A 17,031-nucleotide genomic window follows, 5' to 3' on the forward strand; every position below is an offset into this window, starting at 1 on the left:
CATTTCAGTTGTGTCCAGCTGTATGTGATGTCATCTGAGGTTTTCTTGGCAAAGATATTGGAGTGGTTTTCCATTTCCTTCTCCAGCTCATATTACAGATTAGGAAACTGAGACAAAGAGGGTTAAGGGATTTGCCCAGGGTTACACAGCTAATAAGTTTCTGAAGGCAAGATTTGAACTGAGGAAGATGAGTCTTCCTGATTCTAAGCCCAGTGTTCTTTCTACTTACTTGCCCCAGTATCTGGCAGAGGAGTGATAAGACAGGAATAACTAGTTAGTGTTGGAGGCAGGATTCAAATCCAAGTCTGTACTGAATCCAAGATAATATGCTTGCTTATGAAGGTGGCCTTACAGTAGGGATTCTTAAACTTTTTTGGGAGGAGTGGAGGGGGTTACACTTCCCCTGGCAGTATGGTGAAATCTATAGATCCGCCTTTTCTCAATAATATTTTTAGATCTGCAAAATACATAGGATTACCAAGGAAACCAATTACATTGAAATTCATTTTTCAAGATATTAAAAAAAATTCTTCTCGGCAAATTATTTTGTATCTATTTTTGTATGTATGTATAAGGTTAACTCCAGCTTAAGAACCTGTGCCTTAGATTGAGGATAGTTAGTAGAAATAGTTTTTTCATCATGCTTTCTTTCAGATTATCTTGAACCAACTAAGATATTTTCTAACTGCAGACAATGAGAAGACCTGCTTCTATTAATTGATAGAGATTCTGTCTTCTTTAACCTTCGACTTTCATTCATAGAATGATCATTCATAGAAAGTAGGCACCCCTTCTGAAAAGACAATCATTAGATTAAAAATTGAAAGCCCTGAATCTCAATCCTACCCATTTTGCTAGTCATCCTACTGAGCAGAATTTCAGGGAGGAAATTGGAACAAGGTTAACCATGATGGATGTGAACTCAGAAGTTTCTTTTACCAGAAATGAAAATTTGTTTGAATTCCTTCCAGGAAATACTTCCAGAGTAATAAATATTATTGTTAGTTGTCATTGTTCAACAATACATTAAGTAACTAGGTGAAATTTTCTACTAGTGGACAGTTGTGGACTAAACTATAGTTAATCAGTACTTTTGGTTTTAATAAAAATGAGACATGAATTTGATTCTTTAGATACCGATATACGTGAACTTACTTCAAACAATAATTTGCCTTTATTTTAAAGATTTCTTGATCAATCCAACTTATATACAATTTCTGAATGGTTTCACTACTGCTAGTTAATTTAGACTTCTTGTTACAAAGGATACATCTGTTCTCTTGCATCTATGTATTTTGAGAGATTTCTTTTTTGTTTTCCTGGTAGCACAATAGTAGCCAATTTATCAAAATACTTGGCAGACTTATAAAAAGGAAGAAAAATATAGTGATTTTTCTAACAATTTTTTTTTACTCTTAACAAGGAGGGTGTATTTACACACAAAAGGGGAGGAGTTGAGTGTAATAGCAGTGATTTAGATTACCTGACCATTGTATATAAAGAAATTCTACTTTAATTTTACAATTAATAATAACTTTTAGCCTATATTATATCTCTTTATGTAGTATGCTTTGAAATTTGAATTGAACAACCAAACAAAATATGTAGGTTTTTTATTAACATCATTTTCTTTATCCAATATTTAAACTTATTACCTTCTACATCCAAATATCTTGATAGATTTTCCTTTATGTCCTTTTAATGGAGCAACATCAAATCTGCCACCATTTCCTTTGGCTAAAAGCTATACATTTTATATGAAGTACTTTGGAAATGTTGCCTCCAAGCTCACTGTTAAAGTCATTCAAGGTGGGGGGGAGGGGAGGAGCCAAGATGGTGGAGTAGAAAGATACACATATGCTAGCTCCTACCCCACAGCCCATAAAATACCTGTAAAGAACTCCCAACAAATTCTGGAGGAGCAGAAGCCACAGAACAACGGAGTGGAGGAGATTTCTGTTCCAGAGAGCCCTGAAAAACCCACACGAAAGGTCCCTCACACACCAGACCAGGAGCAGAGCCCAGCACTGCCTTGGCCGCGTGGCACCAGGGGGAACAGATCTGAGCAGGCTTCAGGGACAGAATCTCCACCAGCAGCCCAGGTCCTTCCACCCACAGGTGCCAAAGATCAGTGAGAGAGTGTCTTTGGCTGGCCAAGAGGGGAGTGGGATGTTCCCCATAACTCAGGCCCCCTTGGGAGGCAGCAGGAGACAGGGGCTCCCAAAGCAGGCAGGAGCCAGGATCCATTGTTGAAGGTCTCCACATAAACCCCACTGAGCCCCATGTGGCAGCCCTGCCCCCACCTGAGCAGCAGAACTTAATCTCACAGCAGCCCCACCCATGCTGAAAGCCCTGAGACTGGGAAGCAGCATTTGAACCTCAGACCCGAAGCGCTAGCTGGGTGGATCTGGAGGCGAAGTGGGGGTGGAGAGGAAACTCAGAAGTCAAGTAACTGGCTGGGAAAATGCCCAGAAAAATGGAAAAAAAGGTAAGACTATAGAAGGTTACTTTCTTGGTGAACAGGTGTCTCCTCCCATCCTTTCAGATGAGGAAGAACAATGCTTACCATCAGGGAAAGACATAAATGTCAAGGCTTCTGTATCCCAAACCTCCAACATAAATATTCAATGGGCTTAGGCCATGGAAGAGCTCAAAAAGGATTTTGAAAATCAAGTTAGAGAGGTGGAGAGGAAAAACTGGGAAGAGAAATGAGAGATGCAAGAAAAGCATAAAAAGCAGGTAAACATCTTGCTAAAGGAGTTTCAAAAAAATGCTGAAGAAAATAACACCTTGAAAAAGAGGCTAACTCAATTGGAAAAAGAGGTTCAAAAAGCCAATGAGGAGAACAGTGCTTTAAAAAGCAGAATTAGCCAAATGGAAAAGGAGGTCCAAAAGCTCACTAAAGAAAATAGTTCTTTCAAAATTAGAATGGAACAGATGGAGGCTAATGACTTTATGAGAAACCAAGAAATCACAAAACAAAACCAAAAGAATGAAAAAATGGAAGATAATGTGAAATATCTCATTGGAAAAACAACTGACCTGGAAAATAGATCCCAGAGAGACAATTTAAAAATTATGGCACTACCTGAAAGCCATGATCAAAAAAAGAGCCTAGACATCATCTTTCATGAAATTATCAAGGAAAACTGCCCTGAGATTCTAGAACCAGAGGGCAAAATGAGTGTCCAAGGAATCCACTGATCACCTCCTGAAAGAGATCCAAAAAGAGAAACTCCTAGGAACATTGTGGCCAAATTCCAGAGTTCCCAGGTCAAGGAGAAAATATTGCAAGCAGCTAGAAAGAAACAATTCAAGTATTGTGGAAATACAATCAGGATAACACAAGATCTAGCAGCTTCTACATTAAGGGATTGAAGGGCATGGAATAGGATATTCCAGAAGTCAAAGGAACTAGGACTAAAACCAAGAATCACCTACCTAGCAAAACTGACTATAATACTTCAGGGGAAAAATTGGTCTTTCAATGAAATAGAGGACTTTCAAGCATTCTTGATGAAAAGACCAGAGCTGAAAAGAAAATTTGACTTTCAAACACAAGAATGAAGAGAAGCATGAAAAGGTAAACAGCAAAGACAAGTCATAAGGGACTTACTGTTTCCATTCCTACATGGAAAGACAATATTTGTAACTCTTGAAACTTTTCAGTATCTGGGTACTGGGTGGGATTACATACACACACACACACACACACACACACACACACACAGAGAGAGAGTCAGAGAGCAAAGAGTGAATGGAATAGGATGGGATCATATCTTAAAAAAATGAAACTAAGCAGTGAGAGAAATATATTGGGAGGAGAAAGGGAATAATGGAATGGGGCAAATTATCTCTCATAAAAGAGGCAGGCAAAAGACTTTTTAGTGGAGGGAAAAAGAGAGGAGGTGAGAGAAAAACATGAAGTTTACTCTCATCACATTCCACTAAAGGAAGGAATAAAATGCACACTCATTTTGGTATGAAAACCTATCTTACAATACAGGAAAGTGGGGGAGAAGGGGATAAGCAGGGTGGGGGGGATGATGGAAAGGAGGGCAGTGGGAGGAGGGAGCAATTTGAAGTCAACACTCTTGGGGAGGGACAGGATGCAAAGAGAGAACAGAAGCAATGGGGGGCAGGTTAGGATGGAAGGAAATATAGTTAGTCTTACACAACATGACTATCATGGAAGTCATCTGCAAAATTACACAGATATGGCCTATATTGAATTGCTTGCCTTCCCAAAGGGAATGGGTGGGAAGGGAGGGATGAAGAGAAGTTGGAAGTCAAAGTTTTAGGAACAACTGTCGAGTACTATTCTTGCTACTAGGAAATAAGAGATACAGGTAATGGGGTATAGAAAGTTATCTGGCCCTAAAAAGACAAAAGGGAAGATGGGGAAAAGGGAAGGGAGGGATGATAGAAGAGAGGGCAGATTGGTGATAGGGGCAATCAGAATGCTCAGTGTTTGGGGATGGGGGGAGGGGACAAATGGGGAGAAAATTTGGAACCCAAAATTTTGTGAAAATGAATGTTAAAAGTTAAATAAATAAATTTAAAAAAAAAGAAAAACAAATAAAGTCATTCAATCTCATCTCTTTTATGAGAATCTGATGAGCTAATACCCAATTCCCCCAAAATATAAATAGCTTAATTGTCTTTTACTTTTTCAAAGCGTGAGAATTATTTCAAGTTGGCTAGGTGGACAAAATAGAATAATAAATAAGATTGCTTACATTTTCAGTATGTATGCAGTACAGATTTATCACTTTCAAAATAATACCATATGATGCTACAGCATCGTTTGCTGTCCATAACTTTCTTGATTGTGTATTTTTTACTGTTGACAGGGACATCCTGCAGATCTTTCAGAAGATTTGGAGAATCCCGACTGGAAGATGAGAGAGGTAGGTTATTTTTCTTTCCAGTGTTATATTTCATTGCATCCTTTTCATTAGAGACATTCTCCTTTCAAAGAGATTGAAAAGACTAGATGGCTTCACTCCACCCTGGAATATCTGTTAGATGTAGATCTAATCTAAGACAATAGATTTAGTGTATCTATATAGAATTCTATATCACTGAGTCATTTGTCCAACTCCTCCTTTCCTCCTAGTTTTAGAGGTGAAGCTCAGAGAGGTTAAAGATGTGTCAATAAGTAGTTTCACAACCCTGATGAGGTATAATATATAAGAGAATTTTCTAGATACTCGTGAGAATTCCAAAACTTTCATCATTTTAACTATTTTAGTGCAACTCAAATATTTACATGGGGAAAATGGATCTGAAAATTCATCAATTTGGATGTTCCCTCTATTGATACAGATTGAAACCCATCCATATTTACCACATTAAGGGCATACTCAGTCCAAGTGTATTAGCAGGGAACCAGCTGGCTTTCTTAAACAATCATTAATGAACTCTATCATGATTATTTAACAGTTGACAGAAGGATGTAGAAAATACAATCGCCTACTGTGCTTACTGTTTGTTGATTATGAAAGAGCAATTTTTTTGATAGAACAAAATGCTATCTTAAAGACTCTCTCCCCAAAATGTATCTCCCATGTATATATGTAAATCATTCAAGATTCATTCAAAGTTATTACGATGGGAAAAAAATGTTCAATGACTTTCTGATTATATGCATTGTATAAAACTTAAGAGAAATGTGGAAAAACATCTTTAAAAAATTTAAGAGCTATGATCACTGCAACAAGTGATGACACCTCAAAACGTATGAAGTATATGTACTGCTTTTTGGCAGAGTGATAATGGGTCTGTGGATGCAGAATAAACCATATTTTCAGACTCAACCAGTATATATATTTATTTTTCTTGCTGTGCTATTTGTTACAAAGAAATACTTTGATCTTTTGGGTGAAGAATTGTAGGGATAGTCCCTGGAGTAGTCTTAACTTTAAAAAAAGGAAAGAAAGCATTGTTAATGAAATATTTAAGAAAAAACACAGACAGCAGAAAAGTTCAAAAAGGATTACAGAGACAGGGAAATGTTGCTAATAACACATATTAAATTTAAATTAAATATATATTAAATTTAGATTTAATATATACTTTTTAAAAAAGCTGAATGTCATAGAAATTCACATACACGAATTTCATATACATGTAAGTAGAATTTTGTATATAAGCCTCTAGGTTTGTTCTCTCCCCTGCCCCCACTGTGGAAATGTATATATTTGGTGTTTTGTCACATTTATAATTAAAAAGGAAATTTAGTTTTGAAAAATCTATCACTCTTAAGATATGACATACAATCATTACTGCATGATTATTGTAAATGGATAGTTGACTAATACTTATTGTAGGCCTAGAAGTATCCACATAGCCTCTCAAGATCAGTCAGATAGCCAAGGAATTGTCTTTGCCCATGTGGAGGAAGAAGAGAAGGTAGCTTTCACTACCTCTGTTAACCAGGAAGAGAGAGAAAGAGGGACAGGAGAAAACAAAGCCCCTCTGAAATCCTATAGTTTTGTTTTTCTTTTTTTAGCCCTGGCTACTGCTACTTTATTTTCTCTGCTTAGGTCATATCTTCCTTCTTGCTAGGAGTGAGTGCTGGTTAGGCTTTTTTTCTTAAGGCTTGTAGGCAACACCATGCTTTCTACATTACAGGTTCAACCAGGTTATAAGGGTTAGTGGAAGCATCCCTTTTTAAGGAACAATTCAATTCTCAGTCAAAAGTCCTGTCCTGTTGATAACAAAAAGTTGCTTTCTCAATCCAGTATTATGATTTGTGCTTGGAGTCCTCTTTCTTGAAACTAATTTTGCTTAGTGGAGTTGAGTGTGTGGTTGGCTGATCAAGGCAGAGATCTAATAATTTGGCCCCTTATTCCAACTTAGTGCCACTTGATAACTGCAGTATTCCCATGGACTTCTAAGTAAACTGCCACATAATACCCCAAAATGCAATGTTTTTTTCTAGTTCTTTCATTTATATTTGGGTCTTCTTCCTTGCTTTTTAGTTTATATTTTGTATCTCAAATTTCTTGTATTCAGTTCTGTAAGGGACCTTCAGAGTTGTCTTGTCTAAACCTCTCATTTACATATGAAGAAACTGACATCAGAGAGGTTCACTGATTTCTCTAAAGTTACACAGGTAGTAACCAGTACAGGTGAGGCTTGAGCCCAAGTTCTCTGATTCCAAACCTAGCACTCTTTTCTATTGTACAGCGCTATTGTCAACTTCCCTTTTTTCACTACTCTCAGCAAGTGTGCTTCTAATTGATTTTGGTCTGTTCAACCAGACTAGTAAGATAATTAGAATTATAAGTCAGGTAAGAGTACATATACTCTGAGTAAAGATCATTATGGTTTCCTACATGAATTGGTACATAGATTTTATGACATTGGTTCTATTTGCTTTTTAAAAGTAATTATAAATATTAACTAGTTTAATAAATATTAAATATAATAATGTTGAACATAATAAGTTAATACATTCATATTATTAATATTTATAATAGTAGAACCCCTGTATTCTTGGATTTTTGAGGCAATAGATAAGTGACATTCCCGTATGGGGTTAAAGTTGAGGTTGGATATTCTATTTTTCGTAATTTCCAGTGACCCTAAGATTATTACTTGCTTTTCTGCTTCTGTTATTAATTTGCATTTCTGTAACTAATCGTGATTTCAACTATCCATCTGAACTATTATGTTCATCTTATCTTAAAGTACAACGATGTTTCAGCATAATTATAACAACTTGTTCAACCATTCACCAGTGGATGGGCATCCCCTCAACTTTCTAGTTCTCTGCCGCCACATAAGTATTTTAATGTTTTTATATATAGGTCATTTTTCTTTTTTATCACTTTGAAATACAAGAACAAAGGACTTTCCTGGGTTAGAGGAATTACTGACTGATCTAGTAAGGAACTGTTTTTTTTACTGGTGAGGTCTATGTTTAATAATAGTATAATAAGTATTTATTAAGTGAGTGTTGTGTGTCACATACACTATCCAAGTCATTGGAGGGAGATAGAAAGATTAGATAACATAAGATACCTGACTTCATAAAGCTTGTAGTCTAATAACAATATTATTAAGAAGATATTCTTGGTGTGCCTGCACAAAGTAATTTTGTGAGCCCCAGGAACAGAAAAGTCATAACAGATATGGGGAAATGAGAGAAACGTTGGAGGAGCTTTCAAAGACAAATAAGAACTTAAGAGCTGGGAGGAGGCTTTCAGAGAATGAAAAGTCGTTTATTTTGTTTAATCATAAGTATAGTTATCCTTTCCACATTGTGACTTTCCCTATCACAGTTTTGATATATCGTGGGTTGGCATAAGAAATTAAGTGGAAATTTTGGAAGATTTTTGCAGAAGCCCCAGATGACATAGAAAAAGTTTAGAAACTCAGAAATGCATAAAATATATGTGTATTGCAAACACCCCATAAAAGAAAAAGAAAAAAATCAGACCTTCTCTGATATGAAGAGAATTGAGATTGCATGCCATTGAGAAGGCATGCAATATGGTATTAATTATACATAGGAAGTCGTGCAAAACACGTTTCCATATTTACCATATTTCTCCATGTCCCCTCCCTTGGGGAAAAAGAATGAAAAAAGTGAAAAAATTATGCTTCAGTCTGCACTCAGTTCACCAGTTCTGTCTCAGGAGGTGGATAACATTTTCATCATAGTCTTTTGGAATTGTCTTGGAACATTGTATTTATTAATCAGAGCAGCTAAGTCATTCACAGTTGATCATTGTTACCATGTTGTTTTTATTGTATACAGTGTCTGCTCACTTCATTTTGCATCAATTCATATAAATCTTCCCAGTTTTTTCTGAAACCATTCTATTCATCATTTCTTAAAGCACAACGGTGTTTCAGCATAATTATAGCAACTTGTTCAACCATTCCCCAGTGGATGGGCATCCCCTCAACTTTCTAGTTCTTTGCTGCCATATAAATATTTTAATGTTTTTATATATAGGTCATTTTTCTTTTTTATCTCTTTGAAATACAAACCTAGTAGTATTCAAAGGGTATGTACAGTTTTATAGCCCTTTGGGTATTGGTCTCCAGAATGGCTAGTAAAATTTACAGCTCCACCAACAGTGCACTAGTGTCCCACTTTTTCCACATCTGCTCCAGCATTTGTCATTTTTCCCTTTCTGTGGTTTTTTAATTTTAATTTGCATTTTATTTTTTAAAATTATTTTATTTTTGCATTTTTATTTTAATTTGCATTTCTGTAACTAATAGTGATTTCAAGCATTTTTACATGACTATAGATAGCTTTGATTTCTTCTTCTGAAGCATCATCTTCTGCAGTCATAAATCATGGCATGTTGACATAATATTATCAATTCTCAAACTGTCATTTGTATTGTAAACAAATTCTCTTCATTACTTGTAATTCTGAAACCTATTATCCAAAAGATTTAAAATAAATGATCTCTGAGTGCATATAGGATGATAGCAAAAGCTTATCCTGTAATCACTGGGTGGCAGAAAGATTCACCAGACATGAGCAGTAAGCATAGTTATTATGTCTGGAGGAACGGGGAAAGAATTGAGATGAGAACTATTAGGCTTAGGTATTATATTTCTATATTCGTTAGTTTAAATTGATCAAATGGAGATAATAGTATCTGTAGTACCTACCTCAGTTGGTTGTTTCTTTATATTGTCATCTCATTTGCAGCCTAGATGATGTAATATATTTAAAATGTTTTGTGCTTAAAGCATTATGCAAGTAAATTGTGAACATTATCATCCTAGTTAGCATTTTACAGTTGGGTCTTTAAGGCAACCTTCAGAATCTTGAGAGGCCAAATATGAATAAAATAAAAATTTTAACTTAATATCTTTTGATTTTTCTTAATATTACCAGAATTTTCCCCATATGCTACCCCCTTTCCCTCTCATTTCATTATGATGAATATTTTAAAAAGACAAAGGCGAAAAAATTGATCAGAGTTAATAATATATTGAAAAAGTCTGAAAATATGTCCTGTTTAGCACACGCATGGACCTTCCACCTCTGGAATTTAATAAGATATATGTATTTTGTTGTTTTGGGATACTACCATAAAAATAAATGGAAAGACAAGACTTCTTACAAAAAGCCAAAGAGGGAAGGAACAGTGGACGTAGTACATGTTGTCTTCCAGGCACTCTGCTAATTGCTTTATAAGCCTTGCCTCATTTGATCCTCACAACAGCCTTGTAATTGTTATTATCACCATTTTACAGTTTAGGAAAATGAGGCAAACAGGTGAAATGATTTAGCCAAGATCACACAACTAGTAAGTATCTGAGGTCAGATTTGAATTCATCTTCTTAATTCCAGGACCAGCACTCTTTTCTACTGTTCCACTTAGTTGCCTGTAATACATTTAAAAAATAAGGATAATCGGTGTACTTCAAAATAGTCAGTTACGTTGTCTATGTATGAGCAGAAAAAAAAGACTTCCATCAATGAGAATGATGTCCTAAATGGAATCAGGGACCAGCTTCCCTAAGGTGTTGAGCCTGTAAGTAGGTCATGTGTCTGGGAGGAGTGGATACCTGAGAAAACAGTGTCCCCGGAATTCATTACGTTAAACTCAATTCAGTATAATTCTGAATTACATATTATTCAGGAAATTATTACTTTAATTGGACCATAGAAATCCTCACTTATTCATGGATTTCTTATTCGTGTAGATGAAAAAAATTGCCTGATGTTCTTTATAAAGTTATTCTTTCAGATCAGAAAGACTGTACCTATGCTGGATTTCAAAGCTAAAGGTAGATTGTGATAAATGTAAATGAAGGAGGACATTTCATGCATTGGGAAGACACATGAATGCCTGGAGGCAAAAGATAGGGTGTGGAATCTGCGGATTAGTAGTAGTCTAGTTGAATTTGCATATATAGTATGTAAAAGGGACATATACCGAAATAGGCTTGAATTGTAGGTATGAGCCAGGCTATTGAAAACTTTAAATCACACACAGACATATAGACACACTCTGATGCAGCTATTATAGTGTATTGATGTTCATTTTATTCATGAAGAAATTGAGGCCAGGTATATACTAGCAAGTTCAAGAGGTTGAATTTATTTCCTTTGTGTTTCTGCTACAAGTAGGCAATTGCTTTGATAACAGTATTTAGCACCAAGCTTATTTCCATTTAAAAAAAATATATAATATTAATGTCTCCCAAAAGGCCTTTTACAAATGCTAAACCTGGATGAATTGGTCAAATTTAGTATAACACAATTATCATCAGTGGGATGTAGGTGTTGGCATAGTTATATTATTAGCAACACTGTGGTCAAATGCAACTTCTTTACGTGTAGCATATTCTCAATAAATATCAATCTGTTGGCTTACTGGATCTAGAAGATCAAAAGGCATTGCATATGGTTCTAATAAATCAAGTACAGTCATCAAATCTACAGACTGTTTTCTTTGGCTAAAACTGCAGAGTTTTACTTAAAGAGCCTTATCTATTCCTAAAGGTTCCCTGCCAAACCAAATTTAACTTACCAAGGATACAGAAAATATATTACTCCCCAGCTGCATTCTCTGTACTTTTGAAGTTCAGAAATACTATTGTATGACTATCTATAATATTTGGCCTTTTTTTTCCCCACTTGCTTTTATATCCTATGAATGATTAGAGATTTGTTCATATATATATATGTATATATATATGAATTTTTATATATACATATGTAATATATATTTACATATATATATGTAAAATTCATTTAAAGATTAGATTCCAGGAGTCATGATCCTTTAATCCATGAATGAAATTTGTGATAAATAAAGGAGCCTAATTAAATTTTCTCATAGGAAATATATTAATCAATGAAAAAAATACTTGGATTAATTTTTCCCATGTTTAAGTATCCCACTTTTTCCCACTATTTAAGCACTTTATACAAGGGTAGGGAGTTGTTGATTAACCATAAGAGCTGGTCACATTTCGTGATAGCCATAGATTTTGTATGCTGTAATGAGGGTTTGAATTAGAAGATATAAGAGAAAGATACCATAGTGGGAAGAACACTAGATTTGGAGTCAGGAGGTCTGGGTTCAAGTCCTAATTCTCCTATTTATTAACTCTTTAGATGCATGCAAGCCACTTTATCCTTCTGATCTTTACCTTCTTTATCAGTAAAATGGAGGTAGTCATATTTACATTACCTGCTTTTACATAGTCTTTGCCAGGAAAATGCTTTGTGCGACTTAAAGCATAATGTAAATAGCAGGTATTATTCATCACTCCGGAAAAACCAATAGATCTCTTCACATATATTTGTTTTCCTTCTTTATTGGAAAGAATGTTTGATTTGAAGTCAGAGAATATGGATTCTACTTTTAATTCTGACTCTTCCACTTACTGGATCAAGATAGTGATCCAAGAAAATTCCCAAGGACTCATAATAAAAAATGCTACAGAGAGAGTGAGAGAGAGAGAGAAGACAAAAAAGAGAAAAAAAGACTCTCCACACACAAAGAGATATATAATTTACTTCATTAAATATTTCCCTATTCCATGTAAAACATTTAACATTCATTTAAAAAATTTTTGAGTTTGAGATTCTTTCCCTTCCTCCTGCCTGTCCTTCATCCCTTGAGAAGGTGTAGTATGATATCAATTATACATGTGAAATCATGTAAAACATTTCCATATTAGCTATGTTGCTAAAGAAAATACCCCCAAATCCCAAGAAAAGTAAAAAGAGTTAAAAAAAAAAAGTGTACTTCAGTTTGTACTTAAGAGTTCATCATTCCTCCCTCCCCCTCTCTCCCCCTTTCAGGAGGTAGATAGCATTTTATATCTAGGTTTTTTTGGAGTTTTCTTAGATCATTGTCTTCATCAGAGTCATTAAGTCTTTCAGAGTTGATCATCGTTACAATATTGCTGTTACCATGGACAGTTTTCTGGTTCTGCTCCTTTCACTTTGTCTCAGTTCACTGAAGTCTTCCCAGGTTTTTCTGAAACCATCTTGCTCACCACTTCTTATAGCACAATAGCATACCTAGCTCTTTTGGAGGCTCATTTTCCCTTAACTCACTTTTCCAGCTTGCAACATTGTACTCTTCCATCATTCTTCCCTCTGAAGTGCAGAAATAAGCTTATATTCTAAAGCTATGTCTCCTTCAGTTGTCATATCTCCCACTGGCCAAAGAAAGTTCTACCTAAAGAACTCTCAAAGTATGGGAGAAGTAAAGGGTTGTAATTGGGACATTAATGATAACAGTATTTGTTACTTATGTAATGCCTTATTATTTGTGAATTCCGTTATGCATATTTATTTTAATTGAATATCCACACAATCTTATGAGGTAATTATGACTTCTATTATTACTATTCCCACTTTATAAATGGGAAAATTAAGGCTCAGTAAGATTTAAATGCTTTTTCTGTAGTCACATAGATAATAAGTGTCATAAGCAAATTCCAATCCAGATCTCCCCTGACTCTGAGTTTAATGTGTTTTTGAAAACCTGTTGCTTTCCATATGGGATATTTTTCAAAGTGATTTCCTACCAGTTTTGGTGTATTTTAAGACAGGGATCTTAAACATTTTGGTCTCAGGATACCTTTATATTCCTAAAAGTTATTTATGATACCCTCCCCTGCCAAAGAGCTTTTGTTGATGTGGATTTTATCTATTGATACTTGCCATATTAAATGTGGAAACATCTTAGCATTTTGAAAATCATTTTGATCCCCTAGACTCCCTGAAAGGGTCTCAGGGACTTTGAGAACCACTGTTTTAAAGAGATTTTCCTGAAAGAACTTTGCCCATGAAGATACCTTTCAATTCCTTAATTTCCTCATATGAGCTAAGACAACCATCTCATTTCCTTTTTACTCCTTAAACGATGGTTTATCACAGCAGTGCACTGTGTCTAGTAGATACTTGTTGAATTAAGCTGATTTAACATATGTGGGGCTTGGCTTTCTGACATTGTTAAGGCTAACTGGACTGTAGTAATTTAGTCCATTCACATTACATTTTGGTGACTGCAGGATTATAGTTTCATGTCCTATAAGGTATTGAAAGGCTAAGTATGGATTGTCTTTTTTTTTTTTTTTCTCTTCTCTCTATCCTCTCACTCCTCACACAAACACATATATAGTTAAACATTCTTATCCACTTCTCCATATTGCCTTAGGACATTCTGATTGATTCTCGTGGCTTCAGCGGACATTTTTATGCAGATGACTACACATTTAGCCCTGACTATTCCTCTGATCTTGTATTTTATCCTATATTTTCAACTACCTATATCTCCTTATTGATAACCTCTAAAGCAATGGGGACAAAATAGTATTTAGAAGTTTCTCTCCTGAACCTGCCTCTGTTTTATTTATGTTTCTCTGACTTTAATTGTTCCAGTCATATAGGATTTAGCTCATGTACAGCTGTTTCATATTCTCCCCTACCTAGTTACTAATTATTTTTTTATCTCATATCTTTTACCCTACCCTCAACACATATTTCTTGCTCTTCCCGAATACTACTGTAGTTAAAGATTTTTTGTCCAGACAAATGCAATAACCCCTTAACTGGTCTCATTTTAAAAACTTATTTTGGTTTTTGTTTTGAAACTAGGTCTCCCTATCTCAATCACCCTTGAAGTTCAGTGACTGACTCGATTTCAGTTGCAGGCTCAATCTCACCACTGATCAGTACCAAAGCTTTAACCTGCTCCCTTTTTCTGGCCAGGACATGTTCACCTCTCCTTACGTACCCCAATGCCCCTTCCCCACACACTCCCCAACAGAGTCTTACGATATTGGTTTTGGACCTGTTTTCCCTTAGTCCTACTTCAGTTTTGAACTCCCAAACTCAAGGAAAATACCTAAGCCTCAAGACTCCTGAGAATCAGGGATTATAGGCGTGTCACCATCACTAGCTTCCATTGCCATTCAAATTCATTCTTTGCTCCTGTACTTTGATCATGCATCTGGAGATTGTAACCCTAAATCATGAGCAGTGCCAGCTTGAGCTGAGACCAACCAATATGCTAAATCCCTTTCTGACTCTCCAAGGTAAACATAGTCAGTGGGAGAAAAGAAGGAAGAGTTCAGATAGTGACTGTAATGTGTACTCTAAAACATACATAAATAAACCACAAATCTCATACTCCTTGAGATTTCATTTTGGGTAAATAGCATGTGTTAAGGAGATTTTGTATCACCATAAGGCCTTTCATATTTGTTCTCCCTCTGTATTATTATTGCCTCATTATATGCTGTCATCACTATCTGTCTGATACTTCTTAAGGGGTCTTTTTGCCTCATTCTCTATACTCAAATGTATTACCAATGGTTAGTCTCCTTCAACCTTCCAAATTCTCAAGTCCTCTATCTCAACTCCAAGGTGTATTTTAGAATAATCATTTTGTAAGAAGAGTTTGTATATGAACCACAAATAAAATAGTGAACTATTTAATGAAGACAGAGTGGCAAGACAACTTGAAGGAATACAAATGTACAAGTGAATTGTTACTTTTCCACTAGATCCTGTAAGAGATAGCACCAGTTTTGCTTAGGGGAGTACATGGAATTCTGAATTACCTTGTTATAGTTTCAGGGTTGTCAGGTTCCTCTGAGCATTGCATATTCCAGCCATTGGTCCTGTTCCCATCAGAAAGCTGGCTTTTTAAATGGCACTCCCTCCGCCAGCCTATCCTCAACACCAATCCTGTTCTGGTCCCCATTGTGAATATTTCATCTTCACAATCAGTATATGCTTACATCTCAATTCCTTTGTCTAAGCATGAATTTCTCAGCTTTCTGACTTTTGGGGCTTCCTCCAGTTAACGTTCTCTCCCTTACTTTGGCCGTTATTGGTCACGAATTTGAGGAGGAGTCTTGTATTATGGTAACCTAATGTGACCTTATAAAATACAAATCTTGCCACTCCTTCAGAATTCTATATTGATTTTTCTATTGCCCATTGATAAAACTGAAATTCCTTAGCCTGGCCAGAATGTGATACAGTATAACCTGATGCCAGGCTTCCTTTATGGCTCTTCCGTGTACTTTTATAGTCTACTCAAACTAGACTACTTGTTATACTCATTGCTTTGTCACTCTATACTTGCCATTCCCTGTTACTAACCCTCCTCTCTTTTTGAAATCCTATCTGTCCTTTAAAGTCTGACTCAAGTACCATCAGTTATGAAAAACCTCTCCTGAACTTCCCACTTGATTGATCTTTATTCCCCACCTCAGCATGGCACTTGATTTATGTCTCCTTTATGAACTTAGCTCTTATTTTGAGTTTATTATTTGAGTACACAGCATATAATCCTACTAGACTTTCTTCAGTGACGGCTTGGGTTGTGTCTTATTTAAACACCATTTTTCTCCTATAGTTCTCTGCATAAAATAAGTGCTTAATTATTTTGTAAGCGGAGTTTGTATATGAACTGCTAATAAAATAGTGAACTATTTAATGAAGACAGAGTTCAAATTCAAAGCTAGGTCTCCTGACTGCAAGGTTAATTCTCTTTTCATCATATTTAAGTATTTGCACCGTTATCATCATCATCATCATCACTAGCATTTATGTATATTTTAAGGTTTGTAAAGTACTTTCTATAGATTAACTCAGTTGATCTTCATAGCAAACCTGTGGAATAGATGTTGTTATATCTTCATTTTTCAGATAAGGAAACTGAGGCTAAGAGAAGTTACTTGACCAGAGTCACATACCTAGGAATTATCTGTAGCAGCTTTGAATTAAGATGTTCTTGACTCCACAGCCAATTAGTTGTCTAAAAATCAAATGGTGTTGACCATAACAAAGTTATGTGTTGATGAAGTGAGATTTTAAAGCAGAGAGGTTCCTGATGCCAAAGGCTAGAGATCTGGGCCTGGAGTTAGGAAGACTCAGCTTCCTGAGTGCAAATCTGACCTCAGACACTTACAGCTGTGTGACCTTGGACAAGTCACTTTACCCTGTTTACCTCAGTTTCTTCATCTATAAACGAGCTAGAGTAGAAAATGGCAAACCATTGCAATATC

The 17,031-nt window shown here is 35.7% G+C and overlaps 1 protein-coding gene across 8 annotated transcripts in view; it reads left to right on the top strand.

Moving 5' to 3' along the window:
* Positions 1-17,031, top strand: part of MLLT3 (MLLT3 super elongation complex subunit) — a 319,195-nt gene that overhangs the window by 260,437 nt on the left and 41,727 nt on the right. For 7 of the 8 annotated variants that reach the window (XM_072596671.1, XM_072596673.1, XM_072596676.1 and 4 more), the window contains one exon: positions 4,854-4,910. The exons of the other annotated variant lie outside the window; for it this stretch is intronic. In XM_072596671.1, the coding sequence (XP_072452772.1) occupies positions 4,854-4,910 (57 nt within the window). The remainder of the gene's footprint in view (positions 1-4,853; positions 4,911-17,031) is intronic. 8 annotated transcript variants of the gene reach the window in all.

The sequence above is a fragment of the Notamacropus eugenii genome, chromosome 3 (genome assembly GCF_028372415.1).
Source record: "Notamacropus eugenii isolate mMacEug1 chromosome 3, mMacEug1.pri_v2, whole genome shotgun sequence".
NCBI classification, from domain to species: domain Eukaryota; kingdom Metazoa; phylum Chordata; class Mammalia; order Diprotodontia; family Macropodidae; genus Notamacropus; species Notamacropus eugenii.